The sequence below is a fragment of the Rattus norvegicus genome, chromosome 8 (genome assembly GCF_021556685.1).
Source record: "Rattus norvegicus strain SHRSP/BbbUtx chromosome 8, alternate assembly SHRSP_T2T, whole genome shotgun sequence".
In the NCBI taxonomy this organism is placed as follows: Eukaryota; Metazoa; Chordata; class Mammalia; order Rodentia; family Muridae; genus Rattus; species Rattus norvegicus.
In genome coordinates, this window is record NC_141541.1 from 60196916 (window position 1) to 60223260 (window position 26345).

Here is a 26345-nt window from a genome sequence, read left to right on the forward strand (position 1 = left end):
ATGGCAGGGCTGGACAACAGGCTATGGCTTACATGCCTCGACAATAGGCTATGGCCTACATGCCTGGACAATAGGCTATGGCCTACATGCCTGGACAATAGGCTATGGCCTACATGCCTGGCTTCAGTGGGGCCAAGTAACTAGCCAGACTAAAGTACAGCACTGACCAGGTGAGGGCGAAGGGATTTGTGACATTCAGAACAGTCTCCTGTCCCAAAACTACAGAAGGCAGCCTCAGTGGGGTTCCTCAGCCCAGGAATCCTCCCTCCCTCCACAGGATACTCTCTGGACCGGAGACTGCCCCAGAGAGGACTCAGTGGTCCCTAAGCATGTACACACAGGCCTCTTCATCCTGACCCCTACATATTCTGTCATCACTGAATTGAAGATCCACGAGGTGGGAAATGATTCCATCTACACTGGAAGACAGAGGCAAGCTTCAAGATCAAAGTCGTGTTCACGATGGGGCACTACTCCAAAAGCTCATGCTGAAGTCACTGTGTACTTGCTCCAAACTCTTCCCAGGGGGTCTGTCAGTTTCTATGTTACCATAGAGACTTCTTGTTCTTGTGAGAGAGATGGAGAATCTTTCAAAGCCAGTCACTCCGTCTTCTTCCAGTCCCTGGCAGCTAGCTTATCCTAATATCCCTGACAACCTTGGTTGGTTCTCTCCCAGAGGCAGTTAAGGATGCTCTCACCTTCACAGCTGCCTCTGACCTGGGGGATGACAGGAGGGTGGCAACGACCCAGGGCCAGGTACTTTGTTTTGAATAAATTCAGCATCACAGTTGCTATTTTGTGACACTTCTCTTTCATGCACTGATGAGTATTAATGTAATGAGTATTAATGCATGACCATGTAGTAACTCATCAGTGAGTGCTAACATTTGTCTTCAGACAAGCGTGGGCCTGAGAAAAAGAAAGCACTAGGTCTCGTTAGCACTCTAGTCCAACTCCTGCTCTCTGGGCTCAGGCTGACCTGGGAAGGTTGGAAGTCTCTCCCACTAGTTGCTTTTGATTTACTGTTTTGCATGTGTTGGAGTCTCTGGCAACTATGAGCATCAGTGCTCCAATGTGCATGTGCAGCCTGGCCCGAGCGCAGCTGAGGCTGCAAGTTCTCTGCTCATGTGTAGATGATGGGAGTGGGAGGAGGGGCAGATGACCAGCTGATGCTGGCCAATGGAAAGTACCAGTTTGAGAGACAATGTTGGAGGAAAAGCAAAGGTCTGCAAAGTGACAGAGGAGGAAAATCCCACTAGGAAAACATCTTGTTATAATGACCACAACAGAAGTAGAATATTTCCACTGACCAAAAATGACCATAAAATTGGGTCAGGAAGACAAGCTCTGGAGAACAGCAGGGATCCTGTTTCCTATTTTAAGGCTCTCGAGCAGGGCCAGGCAGCACTGCTGCCCTTGAGTTCTCCTTCTCATGTACTGCCAACAAGGAAAGGCTGTCAACGCCATTTTACAAGGGGCCTTGGGAAAGACTCTGAGAGCTGATTTGCTTGATTCAGCCTACTGTGTGTGTGGTGTCATACTCACGTGTGCAAGACGCACTCAAGCACACAAGTTTCACATATTGATCTCTGCCTGCTGCCTCTCCCAATCCCTGAAAGAAATGAAACATTTTCTATAGTGATCTAGGTTTTTAAGCTTCAACTATCAACAAAATAAAACTTGTCTATTATCTGTTAGGTCTGTTTTTTTTTTTTAATACTTACTCATATTGACTGTGTTGCTTTTAGAATCCAGTTTAACCCACAAGAAAGAGACCTTGAAGGATACGCATGGAACCTGTTTAGAATTCACATGTATCAGTTCCCAATTGGTGTACCAGCCCAGTCCATACTGCTCCATGAAGAGAAGCCTGCTCAATACCTTTTAATGGCCTGCTGGCCTTCATCAGAACAAACACACCTACACTATCCAGCTTTTCTATAAACTGAGTGGATAAGGTCCCTATCCACAACCACACTGTCTTAGCTAAACCACCAGACACTTCAGAATCATCAGAAATAAAACACCTTAGAGACTAAGAGAAAGAAAACACTCTCACCATATTCTGAGTCATGAGTAGTTGTTTTTAACATTTAATTTCAGTTTAATAGGAATTAATTGTGGCTCTAACATTTACATCAATGCTGAACATTTGCACAACTTTCAGAGTAGCCCAATATCATTAACCACAGAATCTGGGAAGCAGAATCCAGGGGAACAGAGAAGGAAATGCATTGTTTACTTAGCATCTATGCTGTCATATGAGATCTACTTTTTCATATAACAACATACCACAAGAAAAATGAATATTTTAGTATTTCCCCCTCTATGGCTGACTCATGTAGCTGTTTCCACTGCTTTTGGAATTGTAAAAATCCTATTACAGAAACATACAGAACAGATAGAGGAGGTAAACAGAATAATATGTTTATTAAGTGGTTGCTTTAAACATACTCATCCCCTTATTTTTCCTGTAAGAAAAGCTTGAAGGATGAGGAAGGAAATTCTCTCCCGGCGAACAGCTACAGTTGGGAGGAGTAGGAGACCTGACAGTGAGGGTATACCCTGTCTGCGGTACTGACCGTTTGTGGGTGTTCATACAAGGCTGAAAGTTTATAATTAAAACCCCCAGAGGAGACACACACACACACACACACACACACACACACACACACACACACACACACGTTTATGCCTTACAAATCCATCACTGTACTTCCTTTTCTTAAAGACATGAGCTACTTTAGAGAGAAGTGGTAAATGCTTTTCTGGGAAACATCTCGTTGTTCACCTGAAATACCTGGACAGAAAGTTCAGTACATGGTTTAAGAAATGAAACTTTACAGGTTTAAAAGGATTGGAAACATGCATAGACGTTTTCTACTGCCAAATGGTCAAAACCTGAAATTACGTTTAAGTCTGAAGGACTGAGGATCCCAGGGGAGAGCCATGTATAAATATGGCGGCGTTGTTATAACATGGGTGACAGGCAGGAAGTGAGAGGGTGTAACAGACACAACATCAACACAGTTAAAGCCAGGACTCCACTCCAATTTTAAAAGAAAGTGAGACTACTTAAGTAGGTGGTGGTTTTCATGGCCGTTTAACAACCCGGGAAGAGAGTGTTATTGCTGACACACCGTGATGAAGCAGTGTGAATAAGTGTGCACAGTGGTGTGCACCATCAGTCAATTCACACTTACAGGTGATCATGGGAACATCACCCCCTGGCAGTCCCTAAGGTATCCAAAGACTCCACAGGGAACATTTAGACAGAGAAAGAAGACAGGTTTCTTACTAGAGTGACAATGTAACAAATATACTCATTGGACCAGTCCGTTTTAAACATGACAGGAAAATCTGAAACTGTGAAGCTACTGTATGTGAATTTTTAAAATCACTTGTAAAGAAGGGCAAGTCTGTTAAGTATCAGAAGACAAAAAGGAACAGAAAAATGTAACTGACAAATGCAATCTCGGAAAAATGTGGCTAATTATAGACCGAATTTTAAGAGGCTGGTTTTTGGCCTACGAGGCCACTAAGAAACAAAAGAAAATGGGTTCTTATTTAAAAATAAGAACTTAAGCAAAATTCCCAATACTGATACTTTTTTTTTTAAACAGATTTCTTGATGGCTAGACATCTCAAATGATGGGTATGGTGAACTTAACAAATGCCTCCCATGCTTTCTGGTCATCTGAAGGACACGAGTGACGCTCACACCCCCTCTAGATGGCTCATGAGATACAGCTATTGTTAATTATATTAACATGCACAAGAACTGACTGCTTACTGTGTCTGGCTTTCTTCCCTCAAGGACAGGGCAGGGGAATGGCCCACAGGTAAAAACTGGCCTGTTGTTCATTTCGGTAAATAAAATTTTATGTAAAAGGTCACATTCTCATCTCTATGCTACCTGTGGCTTTTACACTGTAAAGGCAAAGGTGTACAGTAAAGAGACTACCTGACTCTCCGAGAAGCCTCTATTTACTACCAGACCCTACAGAGAGAGCTGTTGGCACATGTCCTCAGGTTTGCTTCTTCCCTTTCACAGCTCCGGCCTCCTCCAGTGCTGGTATGTGGATGACTCCATCTTCTAGGCTCACTCTGTTCACTGGTGTGTATCCTGAAGCTTTCATATCACAGCTGGGGGTCCGCCTTTAATATATTTGGAACATAATCATTATCTCCAGCCATGATCTGCTTGATGTCAGGCATCCTCTAAGAATTAGCGATTAATAAAATGGAAGCGCCATCTGGTAACAGACAGACAGAAAACTGTGCCTCTTGTTTTATTTTGGCTGAGGAATAAGGGAGGTAAAGGCGCGAAACCCAAATACACTTAAGAGTGAACCCCAGTCAGTCAGGGGAAAGGTCTTAGCATTCAAACACAGAATGTCAGACAGAGAGATCAATACATGTACGCACATGTACACACATGTGCGTGCTCACTCACATACGCAGTCATACTGACATCCATTACAAACTAAAAAGTACAACATAAAGTATATTTGTTTTATAAATATATTACTGTCTATACACATATAGATACATCCGTAAAAGACATGTTAAATAATCATTTATATAATCAACACTACTTTTGTGTATTTAAAAATTACACATTCTATTAAAATTATCAAAATAATCTTTAAAAATACCAAGAATAAAACCAAGTGTTTCTTTCCATGTAAGTGGTTCTGAATCTTATCATTGGTCAAATAGACCCTAGACTTGGTCATTCACAACTGAAAGACACAGTTCAATCAGGAAAATGTTATCCATTAAAAGACAACCCCCTAGTTTTTAATACTTCATAACAAATGTGTATTATAAAACACCATCTTTAGGTAATTACATATTTTCGTAAATGTATTTTCATAAAAACAAAAATTCAAGTTGCCACCAGTGTCAAATATTTCACACTGGTGACCATTACTTTCACTGTTTGGGTCAGTGACAAACTCCCCTTAGGATAACAAGACTGAAATGTCTGTATTACATGCAAGAAAAGAGGAAATTCTGAGGGCCATTTTGGCCAGTTAAGTACTATTCCCTCTGGACTAAGACACAGGGACAAGGAACTGCTACTACTGCATAAAGTACAGTTGACAGCTATTGTTCAGGGGCAGAAGATCCCAGTCTGAGTCCTTTTTAATCAGCTGACCAATTCTGACTTTTTACTACTCATTAGCACACCATTTATTCATTTTATTTTTAGCTAGTCTGGTAAATAGAAATTAGAGATTGGGGAGGAATATTTTAGCCAAAATGAAGGTTTATGATCAGCTACAAATTTAATAATAGGCCCCTCTTACTAATTACCGGAGGGTTTTTTTTTGTTTTGTTTTGTTTTGTTTTTTTCTGAGAAATTGATGTAGCTAAAATCTGCCAACCACCTTATTAATGTCTGAAAGCAGCATTGGTGCTTCATCAAAGGGGACAGACAAATTGCCCTCTTGTCATAAGAAAACCTTTTCTTAGCACACAGCCAATGGCACTGAGAAATATAAGAGTGGATGGGTCAGAACTACCCACTCCATGACACACACTGGCAAAGATTACATCAAAGATGAAAAAGAGGGCAACTTCAGCTAAAAACACAAGAAGGCCAAATTTTAAGTCATATCCTTTTTACCTAAACTCTCACTTAAATCATTTAGTCAAGTGTGCCCATTTTTCCAAACAATCACAGTGCTAACATGACGCAAAAGTGACATGTCCATTTGAACTGACTTCTTACCCGATCTTCACAATGTGGGTAGACTGGATATGAGGAACCCCACATTTGCAACCCTGTTTTTGGCATTTACTTAGCCCTCCACATTTCAACTTGTCCTTCAGATAATGACCGACAGAATCAAGGACAGTTTCACAAGTCGGCTGTGTCACTCTCAGACACACCACTCGGGATGGCACTCTGGGTAAAGATGTGTGCCATGCTCACTCAAACACAACAGCAGTAACTGTAGAACATCACTTTCCTGAATTAAGTTTGCTGAACATGGTTCAGATTATTGGATATGCTAATATGCACAATGCCGTTTAGAAGCATTTACTGTGTACCCAAATCCTACTCCATGCAACACACAGTGTCACACAAGTAGTGAAAATGTTATCCTAGTCGAAGATGCTTGGACATTATTTTCAGGCAGCATTTTACCTTTATTTTAAGTTCACACTAGGTAAGTTTTAGGAAAAAAATGCCAATAAATTTATTTAATTAATATATTTTAATATATAAAACTAAGACAGACACCTTTATTTACCTTAATTGTTTTATTTTCTACCCTATTCTAGACTTCAATTTTCCTTTAAAATTTTGTATTTAAATAAGAGATAAAATGTTGCCCAAAAGTCTAATTATAGTTACACATTTGTGTTTTTAACTAGATCTACAAATCAAAATAGTTCTTATTGTTAAAAAGATACAATTTGTATCAACAGTAAAAGGTACTTTCTGGTTTTCAGGGCTTTGCCTCTCGCAGACTGCAGAGCATCTAGACCAGAGCATCCAAGCTGACTACATGAGTAGAGCTGGACTTGTCCTTGCAACAAGTAAAATCAGAGGCAGCTTCTGTGCCTCGCAACACTGTTGTCTGCACTGACCGTCAACCCATCTCCTGATGCTCAGGAAGGTCACCATGGCAAGCAAAGCCCACGACTTTGCAACCAGAAATATCCCTTACTAATACTAGAACAGACTTTAGTCTGTATCTAAAACTACACTATTTGTGGCAAGAGTGTGGCCTTAATAATATAACAGGCCCCCAAAAGCTACCTTCAGGAAAGTGGAAAATATACAATATCTTACAAAAACTTCAAGTTACCATTTACAGGTCCTCTGTTGCCATTTCTCTAGTGCAGTAGCAGGAAATGTTGCATACCCTCAGCACATCAGACCACCTCAGCCTCGAGAAAGAGCAGGAAAGCTAGGGTGTATTAAATATAAAAGTTGCATTGAGAATACTTGGATTCATTAAAAACGGGCAGGTACTGAGAAAGGGTTATTCATCCAGTACTGTGCCTCCCACAAAAAGACAGAGATTAAAAATACATGTTAATGGAAATCCAGGATTTCAATCCCATTTCTACTGTCAAAAAGCACATTTTAGCTGAGAAGCAGAGCTTTAACCTGTAATAGTCAAGCTTTTGCCTTGTTCATAAAAAAGAAAATGGAAACATGTTTTCCATTGATTGCATCTGCTTTCTTTTAAACTGACCATTTAAAATAACTAATTTTCTGAACAGGAAACATCGAAACAAAAATAAAATAATAAAAAGTGCCACACTGGGAGTCATTCTAATATGTACTATCTCCATTTTAACATAACTGGAAACTTACATTTTTAAAAAATATAAAGTCAGTGCTGTAGTATATCTTTGTTTCTATAAATAATGGTTATAGCACAAAGAAGCCCACTTTCCCCAAATAAAAATAACTTAGGAAGCTGTAAAGGATTCTGGTTAAGCTCGGCTTGAGGAGATCGTTTGCTGGGTCAGTGCCTCCATGCTCTGGAGGCACCGCCACTGCTTGCAGTTCACAGACAGACACCAAGTTAATAAGACAGGAAACAAGGATAAAAAGTGCTGCATATAAACCCCTGATGCACCAAAGAGGAATATCAAAGATCACAGAGACATCTATTAAATCAAACTGGAGAAATTTCCAGCCAAGTGTATAGCTTTAAAAAGGAAATGTTAAAAACAAAAGTTTGAATGTAAAGCATCCCGTGGTAAGTCCACCAAGTGGGGCTCCATAGGATTCCATGATACAGTAGTTCACATAATGGATACTACATAACCTCCCTGCCGAGAGGGAGATCACACGTGCTATTGTAGCAAACCTCCCTCAGCAACTGAGCTCAACACGCATACTCCACACCACAAAGATGCATCATCTCTTCAGTAACCCAGCTGCGACTTCTCCACTAAGATGGCTGCCGCGAGCTGCTGGGCATCTGTCATGTGAGGATTCCTCTTCATGACGAGCCTCACAAGGTCAGGGGGGAAGATGTTGCACAAGTTGATATAAATCTTCTCTCGGCTGTCCTGGTACCTCGGAGGGTCGTGTGGCATTCCGCAGTAAGGGATCCTCCAGGTCGGCTCCTGCTGCTCGGGCAGGCTCTGGAAGGTGATCGACTCATAGCAGGGGGGTGTGGAATTGTCGGGTAAGGAGTAAGTCTGCCGGTAGCCATACGCGTCCATCCCATAGCTTGGCCTATCCCAGCTTCCTAGGCCTTCCTGGCGAGAATAAGGCTTTCTTTGTCTTGAAGGAGAACTATCATAGAGTCGAGAGTCAGAAATGCTGTCTATTCTCGTGGCCACTAAGGACCTCCCTAGGTGTGATGCCTTAGAGTGTGCTGAACTTGGTGGAGAGGGGTAGTCGCCAGGACAGCTGGAGCGGGCACCCACGGCAGGGTGCTGCAGATGCATAGCCAAGTGTGGAAGAGGACGCTTGTGATGGAACTTTGGTTCTTCGTGACTGTAACTCTGAACTCTGGTTAAGGGATCGTGGAAACTCTGCAGGAAGGGCTGGGAGTTAAGGCGGCTGTGAGGGTGCATGTGTTGACCCTTGAGATTCTCTTCCAGCTGTGGGTCAGGAGAGCTGACGTAGGAGCGGTCACTGTACCCCACGTAGGAGTCACTGCTCCCACAGCTCATGCTCCCCTCACTGCTGCAGTCTGAAGCTACAGAATTGACTCTATAATCAGTGTCTAGGGAGAAACGCCTTTCAGGACTTCGGGGGCCTGAGATACTCAGATTAGAATATGCGTTCAACATGGAATAATAGCCAACATCAACAGGGGACTCACATTTTGGATACTGTTCGTAAGGCATTGGCGCGCCATGATTTTTGGTTGCCATCATCATTGGAGGGTATTGTCCCTGTGGTCTTTGATCCTGAGGTGGGAAATGAACTCCAGATGGAAGGCCATTGCTTAAAGATGTAGTGCTTTGGGGTTTTGCAGTAGAAGTGGCCGGGATACTAACTAAGGAAGGTACAGACCTGGTTTCCAACTTGTTTTTGGTGGGAAGCTTTTCCTCTATGTCTTGGTAGACGTGAGTCCTTATGCTTGGGTCTGACTGCCTCTTTGGAGCACCTCGTTTAACATCCGAAGTGCTATCAGCCTTGGTGCTGCAAGGAACACTGTTGCTCTTCACCAGTCCCCCTTCATTTGTAGTTTTGGCTGCTGTGTTTCTAGACATGGCACGAAGTTCATCAGCCACTGAGCGCTGAGGCTGGCTGCCCCTTTCTGGGTGGTAATATTTGCACTTGTGTCCATACGTACACTTCTTTCCTATGAAGATAAAACCAGTTAGGCAAAGGAGCACACCATGAGGCCCTGCACAGCCAGCGAGGCAGGCCTATCTGAGCTTGTGTACAAAGGCAGAAATGGGAGCTGGGCTATGTCCTAGTGTGTTCCTCGCTCTCTTCGGTCTTCTTGCTTACTAGGAAGAACACCGAGGAAGCTCTCAGTTGATCTCTCAGATCATATCTGCCTCTTCTCTTCCAGGTCTTTACAACTGGGTGGGAAAGTCTGCTATGGAGAGCATCTGCACTGCTGTGATGCGACAAAGCTACACTTCTCTGATCCATCCCCACAGACAAGAGTTCCTCACTCTCATTCCCATAAACAGTGACTCAAACAGAATCAGCACGATTTTCACTGTGAGAAATCCTACATTGAACCCAAATAGGTAAAAAACAATTGTTTAAGGCTAGCCCACTTCCTTATATTTCCTTATAAACAATTGTTTAAGGCTAGCCCACTTCCTTATTATTTCCTTATAATCGAAAGAAGCACACAGTGTGGCACGTTAGTTTTCGGTACGTCCCAGCGCACTGCACTCTAAAGGCACATGTCAAGTATCCGTAAGGACAGTTACCATAGGGACAGGGCTGCTTTTTGTGTTCAGGAACAATGGGCTTCTTCCTCAGAAAATTATCCAGACTTGGGCCATGTCTGCCAAGTGGGTCATCTGGGGGCATGAACCTGTCACAGAGAGAACAATAAAGAATGACACACACAAAGGTTAATTTGTGAAATATGTAATACGATACAAATATTCATTTATTCTATTTTTTTTTGAAATTTTATTCCAAGTGTTTTGACTAATATTTATAAGATTAGGAAAAAAAACCCAAATGTTTAAAGCATGTTCTCCTATAATGTTCAGTTTTCACTATAACTTGTATCTGCTTTAATTTAAATACTTCTGTGACAGCGTGTCCTACCATGTCTTTCTTCCTCTCAGTCTTGGGTGCTGGTAAGGACTAGAGTTTTAATGACCAGAGCATCTTAGGATAGGAGAGCTCTGTCCACCGCAGTCTGCAGGGGAGTGCAGGGCAGGCAGAGGAGAGCAGTTGAGAAGGGAGGGACAGTGACAAGCACAGACCCCACTCTATGCCAGATGTGACTCATTTATGTGTTCCATTTATAGATCAATAAATAATTCTAATTCGGGTTCAGATGAATTGAGTCACCTTGTCTCTGACATCGAACTCCAAAGTCAAGATTCAGTGGCCTGCAACTCTGAAGTCTGTCCTGCACACTGTGGCAGCAGCTCCTCAGCTGGGGGCAGGCAGAGCTCGCCTGTGATCCTGGCTACCTGAGGCCAGAGGGGAGGAGGGTAAGGCAAGAGGACTGCACATCCAAGCTTCCTAACCACAGAATGAGTTCAAGGCCAGTCTGAATGAGTTAATAGACCTGGTCTCAAAAAGACTAAGAAACAAAAGTGTCAAGGCTGTAACTGAGTGTGGCACCATATTTGCCCAGCACACAATGGGAGGCTCTGATCCCTACTACTAAAGATGGATCTAAATCTAAGGACACAAGCAAGTCACTGAATTGACTATCAAATGGAGGAAAGAAAAATTTATACATCATGCACAGAAATATATTTGAATACTTGTTAGGTCTTTGTTTTAACTTGAAATGAGCCCAAGTGTTTATCTGCAAAATGAGAACGTGAGCAATATAAACACTCAAAGAAGAACAATCAAAATAGCTAAGGAAAGTACTTAATAAACACTGTTACTGTGACAAAAGAACATTCAGTAAAAAACCTGGCGGTTAGAGCCGTAGGTCAGCACATGGCTAACCTGGGCCGTCCCCAGCGTTGTTAAATAACAATATTTTCCCCTTACTCATGTTTCCACGACTCTCTCCTCAGAGTCTCCGCCTATACAGTGCAGCTGAGAGCAGGCTGTGCCAACCCTCACTGTGCACACTTCTCAGAGTCTGCATAAGGAGTTCGAGCAGTGAGCAGCAGCAGCACTGCGGCTTGACAGGTCTCTACAGTGGGCCTGGTCTCCTCGGAACCCCTGTAATTCTCAACACAGGAATTAGCTTGTGTGGTTTTTGTTTTCTCCTCATTTATATATTCTACGAAATAACTCTAAGGCTGAGAACACAAAGATATTTTTGAAGCTTTTGCTAAATTGTACAACAGTTTTCACGCATTTAAATCTCTAAGCTTGGTTACCTTGCTGTGTGGGTGTTGGCTGCAGGGGTCTTGCAGCACGTGTATGAGTGCTCAAGGTAAAAGAAGTGTCAGATCCCCGGAACCAGTTACAGATGGGTGTGAGCTGCCCTGTGGACGCTGAGACTTCAACCCAGGTCCTCTGGAAAAGCAGTGTTCTTAACTGCTAAGGCTATCTCTCCAGCCCTAGCTTTTATGCAGAATGAGTGTTCTTATTTTTGTGAATTAATCAGGTGAGAAAAAAAACTCATTTTGGGTTTAGATTAACAATAGGTAAATGTCTTCCACGTGTAAGTAAATTGTAACTTGTGTGTGCTTCGTGTTTATATGTCAACTGTCCTTTTACTAACTTGAAGTCTGCAGTCATGACCACAGTTTTCCTTCATAAAAAGCCTTAATAAGTGTGTGTTTAGAAAGCTAACATGGTCTAGGTGGATTTGACAGGCATTTTGGGGGGATGAGGGGGTAGATGTTTCTGTCAGCCAGGTCCATGAGAAGAGTCTAAGAAGGCCCAGGGAAAGGCACAAAGCTCACACTGGCTCTTCTGGAGTGTTCAGCTTTTGGTTCCCGTCAGGATTAATGGGAAACTGGTGGTCAAAAGAAACCTGTCTCAGATCCCATCTGTGGCAAAGTGGGGAAGACACTCCTGCAGCTGCTGGGGACAGCAGGCTTACTTACTTGTCATTGACGAAGGAGTACATCAATAGCCGTTCATCTATGAACTTCTTCCATTCTGGCTTTTCATTTGCCAGATCTCTGTAGTTATCATTGGACACAATTATACCATCGGATTCAAAAGCCAGCTTCACGATGAACCTGTCGTCATAGCACACCACGCGCCTGCCCTGGACACGCCGTGATGGTGTGAACACCAGGATTTTTTCCTTCTCTAGTTTACGTAAAATTTCCTGATCTGCGATAAGAAAAAGGTGGAATTTCAGGAGTAAATACATAATTAAATACATAATGACCTTCATATGATGAGAGGTTTCCTTTTTAATTAAAAATGTTTATTTTATGTATATGAGTGTTTTGCTTCATCTAGGTAGGACTGTGTACCTTGTGTGTCTGGTTCCCACAGAAGTCACAAGAGGTCATCTCTAACAGCAGTTAGAGATGGTTGTGGAATCAAATCCAAGTTCTTTGAAGAACAAGTGCTCTTAAGCACTGAGCTATTCTCCAGCTTCCTCATGAGGTTTCTTTTTGTTTTTTGTTTTTTTTTTGGTTCTTTTTTTCGGAGCTGGGGATCGAACCCAGGCCCTGCACTTCCTAGGCAAGCGCTCTACCACTGAGCTAAATCCCCAACCCCTTGTTTTTTGTTTTAATAGGAACTGGAGTGTACAGACTACGACTCTCAGCTGTCAGATGCAGCATAATCTGTAACGCTCAACAATAGAAATTTCTACTATTGAAATTTTGTAAAAGCCTTAGCCCTAAAGCCGCAAACACTCGGGTGAGAACAGTCTCTCAAGCCCTGTGCCAAAGTCACGGCCACACTAAGCTGTTACTTGGTCCGGTTCTGAGCCACAGGCTCACTCCTCTCATCTGTGCTGTGCTTTGTAGCCTTTTCCTAAATAGGAGATGTGATGGTGAAAGAACTGGAGAGGAAGTGACGGCGGACACAGAGGAAACAAGCCCAGGTTCACAAGAAGGCAGGCAGCAGGCCAGAAGTGCTGCTATAGGCATGGGGGTCACTGTTCTGCACCCTGTCCTCTGAAATGTGGTAATAAATGTCAATTAATAATTTTCAAAAAACCCACCTCTTCTGCAGATAGTTATTGCCTGTTACCTTGTGGTACTGGTGAGTGTTCAGTGGCTACTAAAGTTAAGAATGGATTAGTGGAGAAATGTGGATATCAGAATAAGGAAATCAAGCATAAAACTCAAGTTCTGCTGCTGTCCACAAGGGGAAATACGATCTTGCTGAACCTGCTTCTTTGTTTCTGAAATGCAATGGGCAGGCTGTGAGGAGTAAATGAGTTAACATATGGAGAGGTGGCGGGAAACTCTAGCCCCCTCCCACTGTGCCCCACAGACTGTGTTCTTCAACCTAACTTGAATGTATTTCAATCATATGTTATTGTTGATCTCTTTAAAATTCACAGACAGCCAGTGCAAGCTTTAAAGCCTGGATTCACTAATGAACCCAACATGTTAGGATCATTCTACATGTCACCCTGAACAACATTTGGAGGGCAGCATGGCACCCTGTCCCATGCTCTTTCCATCAGCACTAAGCCCATGAAGCACATTAGAAGCCCCTCAATGAATGTCTGTGGACTGGGTGAATAAGGACACACTAAAGAGTGCCCCTGTATCGTGCTCCTGAGTGACTCAGGGCCCTGTTACCCAAGAGATGTTTACTGAGGGATGTATGAGGCCTTGAGCCTCACTGAAGCAGCCTGCAGAGCAACTGCACGCAGCCCAACAGTCACCACCATTGCTTAATTTCCATTTATGAAATGGAAAAACATTTATTGAGATGAGACATAGATAATTACATCTTGAAAAAAATGCAGGTTTAGTAGATAGCCAGCAAGTTAATATGGTTAGTGTATGTTAAGTATTTGTTAAGTGAACATTAGGTTAGAAAACTGCTAGTCTGAACCCAGGACTGAAAATTGTGATGTATCATTTACTTATTTACATCCAGTGAAAGATAACTGAACTATTCCATTCGCCAGAGATTATGTGGGTGAGGGCTTTAGTCAGGAAAAGTATTACTTTGGGAAGGAAGCACTTGAGAGCCCCTATCATGCCATTGTTTTACAAAATAAGCTGTACCCTGATGTCTTCCAGAGGCCTGGCATGCTGGGATGTCTCCCCTGGACTCGGCCATGCCCCCACTGGTGTATATTTCCCTCCTTGACCTCAGATGTGCACAAAGGCCGAACGTGCCCATGGCAGTAGCACTTCCCTTGCCCTCCGCACTCAGACAGAGTCCTGCTGAGGAGCCGCGGTGGCGTGACATGCTGTCTCAGCCCAACGTCTGGGGCTGCTGATTTGTGTCCTGGGGCCCAGCTGTTGCCATTCCACTCTAGTCTAATTTATCACACCGTTACCTACTGTTTATCAAAGTATTTTCAGGTACTTAGGAAAAAATTAGGAAAGTAGAAGTATAAAGAAATAGGGAGATAATGGAGTGTGCTGGATGTCTCTACAGTTTTGTTCAGATGACTGCAGAACCTGGAAAAGCTGTTGCTGCTGTTGATGCATAACACACTGCTATTATTGGTCTTTTTATATAAATATAAATATATATATACAGATATATAATTTGAATTTTTTGAAACTTTACCTGTGCTGTCAACTTTCGAAAAAAGTATCCCCGTTTACTGTGTTGAGTTGGCACTGTACAGAAATTAACAGCCATATTGGTCTAGAAATGTTGAACTTAAGTTTTTTCCATTTGTACAGGGGTAACACACTGTATTAAATATGTAAGGTCTTATCTACGTGGGTTTGATTACAAAAACTAATAAAGTATTCTCTAAATTAAAAAAAAAAGTCACATCACATTCTGATAGTGGAACCAATTAAAACAAATACAGCAAGCTATGTAGGCACTGGGGTGTAGTAGAGCACAGTAATGAGAGCACTTGGCTAGCATGGACAAGCTCTAGGGTTGACCTCCACTACTGAAAAATGAATGAAGAGAAAGCATAAATTACACAGAGCATTGGCAGAGAAGGATATTAATAGGAAATCGTGAGTCACACATGTGCATATGCTGAAATATGTACAAGTCACCACATACACATACCAAGATAGAACACAACTAATATTTTTATACATATTCAGCTATTTACATAACCACGTTTTCTTTGCAGAAAACCTTCCATAAAGACAGCCTCCAAGCTGGGTGATATGCTGCAAGCATTTAATCCCACCACTGGGGAGCAGAGGTGGGTAAATCTCTGTGAATGGGAGGCCAGCCTGGTCTACATAATGAGTTCTGGAACATTCAGAGCGACATGCTGAGACCCTATCTCAAAAGACCAAAAAAGAAAAAAGACAGGCTCTAAAATGGCAACAATTTCTGGAAAAAAATATCACAGGAAGGCCAATATATGCCTCTACTGCATAAAGAATTCTCAACATGTGCTCATGTAGTTCTTCAAGAATTAAAAAGCGAGACTTTCTCAATCCGTCTTCTCCACCCCCACTCTCTGCTCTTGTGTCCTCAGTGGAGTAACTCAGACTTATCTCCTTGCAATTCCTAATTATGCACACACGGACTCCCCTCAAGACTGTGTGCTGGCTACTCCTCTTCACTAGAATGCTCTCAATCCATCTGAATCCTGCATTTCTTCACTTCCCTTGGATTTCTCTTCAAATAGTAACTTTCTGGAGAGGTCTACTGACCTACCAATTGAACCTGTATTCCAGCAGTCAGCGTTCACAATCTACCTCCCATTTTGTGGTGAGTGTATTCGTTGTTAGAACTAAGTTTCCCTTTCTCTTGGTACTGAAAAAAAGTACTTATCAATTCATCTATCTTAATAAAATTAGACTTGTATTATTTTAAAAATTAAAGTTTGTATTTCAAATATTGGTGCCAATTACACAAATGGAATATGAGAACAAAACATCTGAGGACCTTCCGGCTTCTACAGAACGCAGTTTGCAGACTCCTGGCTCAGTGCTAAATCAGGTAGAGCTCACACAGCCTAACAATGCACAGGCAGTTAACCTGGAATATCCACTTGCAAATAGTTAGGAGCAGATCAGACATGAGAACGTGTGTGACATCCCCAGCTATGGCTTTCTTGTTGGGAGCAATAGGGAGACAAAGGCCAGCAGATCCCTCACATGGCAACGGTGGAGCAAACGTTATGTTTATTATGCTGTACGTTTCCTTTAATTTATCCAAAATGCTAACCCCTGAAAGTGTGGGTAGGAATTGATACTGAAGCTTGTTTAAGAGAAAGAAAAACATGTAAATTTAGGATCATCTATCCGCATAGAGCCAGGAGATGAAAATAATTCTTTTCATAGAATAGGATTTTAGATTAGACCCTAATGCTTCACAATTATTCACCAGGAGTAAAAGTGTTCCAATTACTAGTTGCAAGTTATAGCACTTAAAGGAGGCTCTTTCAGTTTTATGTACTACATATTCGAAGTGTTTCAGTAGTAAGGGCCAAATCTTATACTTTTTATATGATAGTATTCTCAGAGTAATTATCAGATGTGGATTTTATAACCAGTGTTATAAACTAGATGATAGCATAACTAGATCTATAAACATGAAATAGACCTATACATTAAAAAAAAAAGTACTGTGGGGACCCCTGCCCATTACTACCGAGGCCCAGATCCAGGGCTTTGAGTTGACCCAGCCCAACATCTACCCCCTCGATGAACTGCTGGGGTGTGGGAAGGGACCAGTCCTGCAGAACCACAGCTGCAGGATCTCCAGGACTCAGGACAACAACAAGATGTCCAAGAGGAGTCCCTGTGAGGATCCCGAGTTACAGTGTGGTTGAAGCCACACCAATGACTAACTGCAATGAGCATTTGCAAGTAAAGAACTGTGGATAGAAGGGTAACCTGCAGCTTCCACGGGGAGACTTTTTAAAATTATTTTAATTTAAAAATGTTTTGTTTTCTCTTTTGGGGGAGGTTGCAAGGGTGGAGAATGGATATGGAGGAATGTGGAGATGAGTGGGATTGAGGTGCATGATGTGACAATTCAAAATGCATTATGACAGAATGCTGAAGTGCTAAGTCTGCTGCAATAACTTCTTGACACTTTTATTATTAATTTAAAAATAAATTTAAATACCTACATTTATCATTTAAAAAAAAAAAAGAAATAGGGAGAAATGAACATCCCACAAAAACATAAAAACACAACTTAGAGGGTATTTAACGTTTTCCACATTTCCTGTAAGTCATTTTCTGTAAATTTTTGTACTGCTGATACATGTATATACACACACATTCCATAAATTTATACATATACATACATATTGAAAGTCATGCATTTTTATATAATACTATATTCTCCAAAAAAATTATGCCTACGGGCTGGGGAGATAGTTAAGTGGGGAAAATGCCTAGTGCACAAACATGAGGACCTGAGCTCAAATCGTCAGCAATTCAGATCCCTGGAATCCAGATCCCAGTGCTGGGGAAACACAGACAGGTAGACCGCAGTAGTTCACTGCCAGCCAATCTAGCCTCTAGATAATACATAAAGTAGAAAACAATAGAGGACACCCAGTGTTGACCTCTGGCCACTGTGTGTGCATGCAGGAGTGGAAACACTTACACACATAGACACACAGATAGACACACAGACACACACATACATACACACACACACACACACACACACACACACACACACACACACACACACAAATTTTGCCTAAATGCTGGATCATTGAAAAGTGTTCTAATTTATTGACCTATCCTTCTAGTGAGTATACAATTATTTTTTTCTTTTTTCTTTTCTATTGAAAATAATTGTACACTGAATTTTTTTTTTTTGGTTCTTTTTTTTCGGAGCTGGGGACCGAACCCAGGGCCTGCGCTTCCTAGGCAAGCGCTCTACCACTGAGCTAAATCCCCAACCTCTGTACACTGAAATTTTGATCCTAGACATTCAGCTATACCCCTGCTTATTTTCTTGGGATTCATTCTATAAGGGGAACTTGAAAATCTAAAAGCATAGTAATTCCTCCCCCTTATTCAATGGGAAGGACTACAAGACAGCCCATCACAGTTACAAGTGAGGACACAGGCAGTACAGAATACATATGTGCATATATATATACATATATATATATTTATGTATGTATATATTCCTCTACATGTATATCCATGATAAAATTCAATTTGTAAGTTAGAGACAGCAAAATTAACTTATAATAAAATCTGTCTTAGTTAGTCTACTGCTGATGAACACATTGAACAAAAGCACCTTGGGGAGAAAGGGTTTATTTCATTTACAGCTTACAGTCTCTCTTCCTGGGAAGTCATGGAGGAATGTGGCTTACTGGTTTGCTCTTGTTCCTCATAGCTTGCTTGGGATGCTTGCTTATAGCACCCTGACCACCACCCCAGGGGTGGCCCTCCCACATCAAGCATAAATCAAGAAAGTGTTCTACAGGCTTGCCAACAGGCCAGTTTAGTCAAGATATTGAGAGTCCCTCTTCCCAAATGACACTAGCTGGTGTCAAGTTGGCGTAAAAGGAGTCAGCACAAAAATGGAACAATTATAACAATATACTGTCAAAAACGACATTGAGCCTGACCTCTTTCAGAATATCTTACTGTACTACATGGCCTAGCAACCTCAACACACACTTTTTCCTTCTTCACAAACTTCAGAGCTTTAACCTTTCACTTAATGGTGGTGTACGTCACAGCTTTTTATTTGGCTACGACCAGAATGCTAGTATAAAGCTTCCATTGGAGGCAGGGAGTAGCATCTACAGGCTGGAGGCACTGGGCAGAGGGAAGATTCCTTTCCTGGCTAGAACAGTGAAAGACAACACAGTATTTCATCTCATGACACAAAACACTGTACAATTTTAAATTTATGATCTGTTTATTTCTGAAAGCTTCCATTTAATAATTTTGGATCACAGTAGACCTTGGCTGACTTAAATTCTGAAAACTTTGAATGGAGCAGGAACTACTCTATTAACAGTCTAAGACAATCTGCACATGAAGGTGGTTGTAGTGATTTATGCCTCCATGGTGTAAAAGGAGCACCCCCAGAGTACTGACTACTACTGGCTCTTAGAGCTGACTTGGTGGGTAAGATAGCGGCTATTCACAGTTGTGTGCTTTCGACTACTAATGAGGTTGGACTCCCTTTCCTCATTTGGACCCTGCGAGTTGTTTACTTCAACCACTATGTGTGAAACAGTTTGTGTTTGTCAATTGTGTGACGTTTTTATGTTATGTTATGTTATGTTGTGTTATGAATTCTTAGTGTACTTTAAAAATGTAATCAGGGCTGGAGAGATGGCTCAGTGGTTAAGAGCCCTGATTGCTCTTCCAGAGGTCCTGAGTTCAATTCCCAGAAACCACATGGTGGCTCCCAACCATCTATAATGGGATCTGATGCCCTCTTCTGGTGTGTCTGAAGACAGCTACAGTGTACTTATATATAATAAATAAATAAATCTTTAAAAAATAAATAAAAGTGTAATCAATAGGTACTTAGTTTTAAGAAAGTCTATCAAAAGGTTGAAACTGAAATTTTGCTTAAATTACATCAATTTTTCCTTCATATCACTTCTAAAATTTCTAAATTTAGGAAGGCTGTTCCTTCCTTCCAACTCAAAGACTATAATTATTGATGGTTTAATTCTGGCAGCTAAGTCTTCAAAGTATGTAAAAATTATTGTGATGGAGCATAAGATAAGAATCTATGCAGGTATTTTTCCTAGAGTTACCCCAACATTTTGGTTCTTTGTGCTGGATCACACAGGTATTCCAGTCTGCAGTTACCCAGCTACTGCGAGCCTGTCTAAAGTGAAGAAATGACTGTGCCAAGGTACGGTTGATAGGAAAGTTTTTATTTGTAGATATGAGGACAGTACAGCAAGAGGCATCCGGAAAAGTCTAGAGCAGGGAAAGAAAGGAGTAGGCCAAACAGGGCCATGTGGGGGATGGGAAGGTGAGAGAGGAAGAGAAAGAGAGAATGCACAAAACAGAGAGAGCAGAGAGATGACCAAGAGAACTAACTCACTCACGGTGGAGATTGTATGGTTCTGTAGGAATGAGAGGCTGGGGAAGGAAAGCCTATAATCTAGAGAAGTTTAGAGTGGGGTGAGGTGAGAAGAACTGAGAGGAGCACAGGAACTGTGGGGTGGGGTAGGGTGGGGGGTGGGATGCAGCATGTGTCTTTGGTGTGCTAATAAACACCACAGATAGCCATTTGTCCCCAATTCCTTTTGGACCTGACATCCCTTGGTTTTAGCCTCCAGCAATACTTGCCTACTGCACTATTCTATTTTAACAATGTCTTAATAATATTAGATAAAAAGAAAACCTTAAAATAATCTTTCTCATTGGAAGCATGGTAGTCTGTATGTCTGTCTGTCTCCTTCATACCCTCCCTTCCTCCCTCTCTAAAATGTTCTGTAGTTCTATTAAATAAATCCTTCGTACTTCTGTTGATACTGGAGGGAGGACGATTGGATGATGCCTGTGAGTCTCTATGACTGAATCAAATGTTCAATGACAATTAACAGTTAAGGAGGACATGTTTGTTCCAAACTCATTCATTTAAAAGTTACAAAATAATGCAAAAAATAAATATATAACTGGGATCTGGTAATTTCTTCCTTTTTGGCTACATGACATATCTCAGGGTCTTAGCAGGTCTTTTATGTCCTGTGTCATTAGAACTTGACAGCTGCCTAGGCTAATTTGACAGAGATAGGACAAAAGTGCTTTTTGAAGACCTTCAGGACATTTTTTCCAAATATTGTACAACAAATAACTAAGCTAGAATTAATCTACTAAGCATGTCTTAGAAAGTCAGAATTTTATAAAATTTGATGTTAAAGTTTCTACATAAATGAAAAATATCCAACACATAGCTATGATGGTTTAAATAAGAATGGTCCCATAAGCTCATATGTTTGAATTCCTTTCCCCAGTTGGTGGAACTATGTGGGAAGGATTAGGAGGTGTGGCTTTGCTGGAGGAGGTGTGTTCCTGGAAGACGGCTTTGAGGTTCCAAAGTCTGACGCCATCGTGCCCACTGAGCTCTCAGCTGTTCCTGCTGCTATCCATATCCCATCCTTATATCTTACACAGCAACAGGAAAATATCCAGTACATATAGTATTTGGTTAATACAAGTACATTATTTTCAAACTGGCAAAGAAAATTGCACCCAAGACAATAGAGTCACATAGATCACATCAAGCATCCCTAGAGTTCCAAGCACCGGCATGGCACCTGTGATAAGCTCACCTGTGATAAGGGCGTCAGGTCGCGACTGTTCTTTTCTCCAAGCTGGAACAAAGACCGTGATATCTTTGTGGCCTCTTTCCAAAAACCAATCCACTGCCAATTTTATTCCTCGGCATGAGAACACTTCTTTGTTTCCATGGCTGAAAAATTTGTAGTTTAGAATATTTAAAGCACAATGAAACCTAAATTCAAATTTATAAACAGAAATAGTCACATGATTATAATAGTAAGAAACTTGAAATTTAATGTAAAGCTACACAACTGAGAAAAAACAGTTGACTTCAGTTAACTTAATTAAGAATCAGAATCTCTGAAAAAAAAGAAAATGGAAATACTGTGGACAATTAAAAAAAGGTGAGTTTTAAATGTTAAGCTACATTTTCTGTTGATGATAGGGTAAGTAGAAAGTGTTTAACAGGAAATATTTTACTAAAAAATAGAGAAACCTCACACACAGACATGTACATGCATGCACACACACAAACACACACACACACACACACACACACACACACACACACACACACACACTCAGGCACTAACTATCCTACCCTAAGTTCTGCTCCACACCACTGTGTTGGGCAAGATGAATGATGACTACAGGGCATTCAAAACTGAATGAGAGGTGTCAGTGCACCCAATGTCAGCATTTACCTAGTGTCAGCTCTGCTTATACCCTTTGTCCTAGAATTCAACAAGACATATCCTAATGTTGTTAATGTATATACTGCTTTGGATGCACTCTGTTTGTTGTCTTTTACAGTATGAACACTGAAGGCTTCATTTCTTATATATTTTTCTTCTTGGAACAAAAGAAGGCATAGTAAATTAAGTAAATGCTTTGCTAACTTTTAGCATGTATCAATTATTAGGCATGTTAATATATTGTCCTAGCTGGAAGCACTAGAACCTTCTAATGTATGGAAATCAACTTAGAATAAATTAGACATAAAATCTACTTGCTTTGACGATGTTGAAGGCTATGTTGAAGTACAACTGTAGACTGTATATTGTCTACAGCCTGTGTTAATGATCGAGTTTGAGGCTAGAGGTAAAACAGATGTATTAAAATGTCCAGAGGATGAAGCAAGGCAGAGTCTGAGGCCACATTTCCTACAGAAGATGGACTGTCAGACAGCCAACTAATACAACAACAAAGTGTACAATGTGATGTTAGGTTTCATGGGAATACTGACTGAAATTTCATCATTCTTCTGAAAAAAAATCTAGAAAAATCCCATTATCTCTGGAGAGAATTGCCAAATATACTTTGGCAAGTATGGCCAAATACACCCGACTGCTAAACCTTACCTACACTGTGACTGATTTACCATTGTTGATTTAATGGTTTGAGGTCTACTGTACTATGCTTTGCTAGTAATCTAATATTATCTGGCACCCGAGAATCAACAATGTAATTGCTCCGTGGAGTTCTCAAGACTGGCCTATTAAGCTTTCTCCTTCTGGTGCTTCATTTAGCAAGAATTGTCATACTCACTCAAGAAGAAAGATTACCAATGAAGGACTTAGTACAATCCCTAGAGACAGTAGATTATTTACAGTCCTAGGATAAAAATTCTAGAGGTGGCAGAAGAGGAAACCAACCCTCAAAAGCACAGTTGGGCTAATAAGGACTGTCTCGTTATCCTCTGCTCTCCATCCATAAGCTTCTTAGGGAAAAACCGACAAGAGAATGGTTTGCCACAGGAGGGGCGAGCAGTTATGGAGCTTTCATTTCTGAGCAGTGAACCCACAACTATGCCTAATCTTCTCTGAGAAAAAGTAATTCTCCACTGGCTTCTGTAACTGCAGTGAAGCCTTCTGTGATTCGTACTTGAACCCTTAACTTCTGCTAGGCACACTATCAACCAAAGAAAACTGGCACCACTCCATTACTTCTGGGAGAGAATAGAACTTGTAGGCAAAGCATTATTAGGGATTTAAAAGCTGTTACAAAGAAGAACATACACAGGAAATTTCAGTAAGTTTAGATTCTGTGTCTAGAACAACGCAGAACTGGAAGAAATGAGCAAATCTGCACTCATGCTAATTGACACTTAAGAGGCACAGAAGACAGGAACAATCATGCGAATCCTGATCTAATGGACGCATATAACCTTGTAATGATTAAACAGGAGGACATCTTTTCAAGAGCACATGGGAGCTACATGAACAGTCGCTTTACAGAAGAGGCAGCCCAAATGACCAACACACATGAAATGCTCAATAGTAAAAAATGTAAATTAAAGCCAAAATGAGACACCACTTCACACCCATCAGATGGGTAAAAATAAAATCTGCAAACAGCAGATGTTGCCAAGAATGTGTGAAAATAGGAACTCATGCATTACAGGTGGGAATGTAAATTGATGTGACTATTTGGGAGAACAATTTGGCACTATTATAAAGTTGAAATCGTACTTTCTTTAAAACATAGTAATTCTACGCCCAGGTACACTAAAACCCTACAGTTACCTAATGCTGGATAAAATGCAGTTAGCCATTGGCTTCTATCCTCTGAGCAGCCTTATATTTCAAACAGATATAAGTTCATGTCCCTATCTTTGCAAGGGGATGTAAAAAACAAAAGGCAAGTGGGATTGGCAGGTTAAGTCCCTGAATGTCCAAGATTTTCTGATCCAAACTCCATCTGATTGGGTCAAAAAGTGATGTCACCAGTGGAGTGAAATAGCTGGAGGGCTAGGGAGGACGAGACAACATGGTGTCTTCCGAACATGACAGGGTTCATGGGCTCACAGCAGCAGCACAGCATTCACTATACAGGAGCAAGCCAGTCAACGTTCTAGCAAGGAGGAGCAAAGGGTTCCTAAGTTCCCACCCCTGGGCAGCTACTGACAGCTGATGGCTTTTGTAGGGAGGAAAAGCTGGTTTTCTTTAATGGTATGGCTCTAGGTCGACCATGCTCCAGTGCACAGTCCCACGCTCTTCAGTATATGAGCAGCACAGACTGGACTCACTGGGTTATTAGAGTCAGAAAAGAACAAGAAACTGGGAGGGGGAAGAAGATGGGGCTGGGCCTCAGAGGAGGGGTGTGAACATAATAGAAATAAGGAGGGAGGAGAGGAAGCCCTCCCTGAGTGAAGGACCCCATAGCCTCAGACCCATGGGAAAGCCTTTCTTGGTGGTGGTGGTGGTGGTGTTACTAACAGTGCTGATGCTAACAGCATGTGCAGAAAATGTCTACACTGGCTCCCTTGCCTGGTATTTACAGCCTGAAGACCGTTCCCCTACAGAGACTGCTCCTACTGAGGCTAACTAAACCTATCTCCTTGACCTCGTTGTATACCATAAACCCTGCCTCCTTGTTTATCTGTATGTAATAGCCCCACCTCCTTATTCGACCATATGTAATAGCCCTCCTCACTCTTCAATCTAGAACAAACACGCTGAGCCCTGGGGTAAATAATACACATTCTCTATCCGAGAGCTTAGGCCCCCAAATCTAGCTGTTTCTGTGTCTGTCTTTTCTTCAGTCTCTTGTGGCCCCTGGTCAAGTCCATCCCTGGAGCAGGGCTAGATGTGGCAAAAATATATTGTATGAAATTGTCAAAGAATTAAGAAAAATGCAATATTAAAGATGGTCACTAAACAGTCCACAATATGCCGTTAGATAGAAGTCCCCGTCAGCAACCAAGTCTCAGAATCACCCTAGTGACAAGCGAGTCTGAGCAGAGCCACCAGGCAGCTCCAAATGGCAGAGGGGACTTGGATAGTGGGGAGAGGGCTGGGAGATGACGGAGTTTCTTTACTGAGACAAGGTGTGACAACTCATGTGGGACAGACAGGAAGATCAGCCGAGGGACTGCCGAGGGAGAATGAAATGAGAGTAATTCTGACGAAACATTACAAAAGCAGGATCTAAAAAGTGTACTGTAGCCACAGACACAAGTAACTGCTTGCTGATTACTAAAAAAGCACATTTCTAACTCTACATGCAAAGAACAGAAACTTTGCTATAGCTTTGTAAGCATTCATGACCTGTGCGTGTGCGTTCAGAGGGTCTTCCCGCTCAAAAGAGATGATCCTATATTTATATTTAAACTTTCTTTACATATCAATTTCTTTTTATTTTAATACCTCAGTAATAAGTATAGTTGACATCTCTTGTGATGCAAACCTTATGTTAGGCGAATATTCTGGAAGATTTATAGTCATCTTGGATTGAGTAGGACCATGAACAGTTACTAAGAGCACCTCTCCCCCACCTACTTTTGTTTAGTGGAATTGGATTTCCAGGGAAAATTCCAAACCCCCACTGCAAATGCTGAGTTTCTGTGGAGCAAAATGGGTAAGAGCTTAAGGTCCCATTGAATCACCACTTGGTGGCTGGTATGAAAAGTCCAGATGTCATTTTTATAATCAGAAGGCTCACTTTATTCTGTTGTGTTTGGATACTTAAGAGAATCCTGCTTTGCAGTAGCCAGACTCGTCTGAAGTAAACAAAGTTATGTATCTATGGAGATACTTAGACAAACTCCATTCAAAACAGAAGGAATTGTCTGTATCTCTGGAACTTGTATTTCTCAGAGAACAGAAAGAATGAACTTGAGATGGAGTGATGAAAACTGAGGAGGACAATGAGGTTCTTGACCTGCTTTGCTGTTGGTTCTCTTGATTCTATTCCTTATTGTCTCTATTTGCCTCCTTATGAGACCTACAAAAAGTGGGGTGGATAGACAGACGTTTGCACTGGCTTTGGAGTGTGTGAATAACTAGCCCTTCTAAAGGAGAGAACTCAGCCTTGTCAGATTATTCTCATATGAATTCATTTTCTCAAACTGCCCTAAGCTAAACATTCAGAACACAGCTAGGAAAGAAGACAGGAGGAGGAAGGAATGTGGAGTCTAACACTGTAAATCAGATACTGTTCCAGAGACGAAGATGCTGGTTGGC

At 41.5% G+C, this 26345-nt stretch overlaps 2 protein-coding genes and 1 long non-coding RNA gene across 5 annotated transcripts in view; 1 reads left to right on the forward strand and 2 right to left on the reverse strand.

Moving 5' to 3' along the window:
* Rdx (radixin) overlaps positions 1-9891 on the forward strand; it is a 72606-nt gene extending 62715 nt beyond the window's left edge. The window contains exon 16 of the mRNA NM_001433753.1: positions 9516-9891. The gene's annotated coding sequence lies outside the window, so the exon portion shown is untranslated. The remainder of the gene's footprint in view (positions 1-9515) is intronic.
* The window catches only part of LOC148004131 (uncharacterized), an 876089-nt gene that overhangs the window by 322163 nt on the left and 527581 nt on the right, over positions 1-26345 (reverse strand). The window lies entirely within an intron of this gene.
* The window catches only part of Zc3h12c (zinc finger CCCH type containing 12C), a 62659-nt gene continuing 38377 nt past the window's right edge, over positions 2064-26345 (reverse strand). For 2 of the 3 annotated variants that reach the window (XM_087561951.1, XM_087561950.1), the window contains exons 3-6: positions 21432-21571; positions 12163-12397; positions 9889-9995; positions 2064-9299 (exon numbers count right to left, since the gene is read on the reverse strand). In XM_087561951.1, coding sequence (XP_087418077.1) covers positions 7903-9299; positions 9889-9995; positions 12163-12397; positions 21432-21571 — 1879 coding nt within the window. In that variant the 3' untranslated portion in view covers positions 2064-7902. 3 annotated transcript variants of the gene reach the window in all.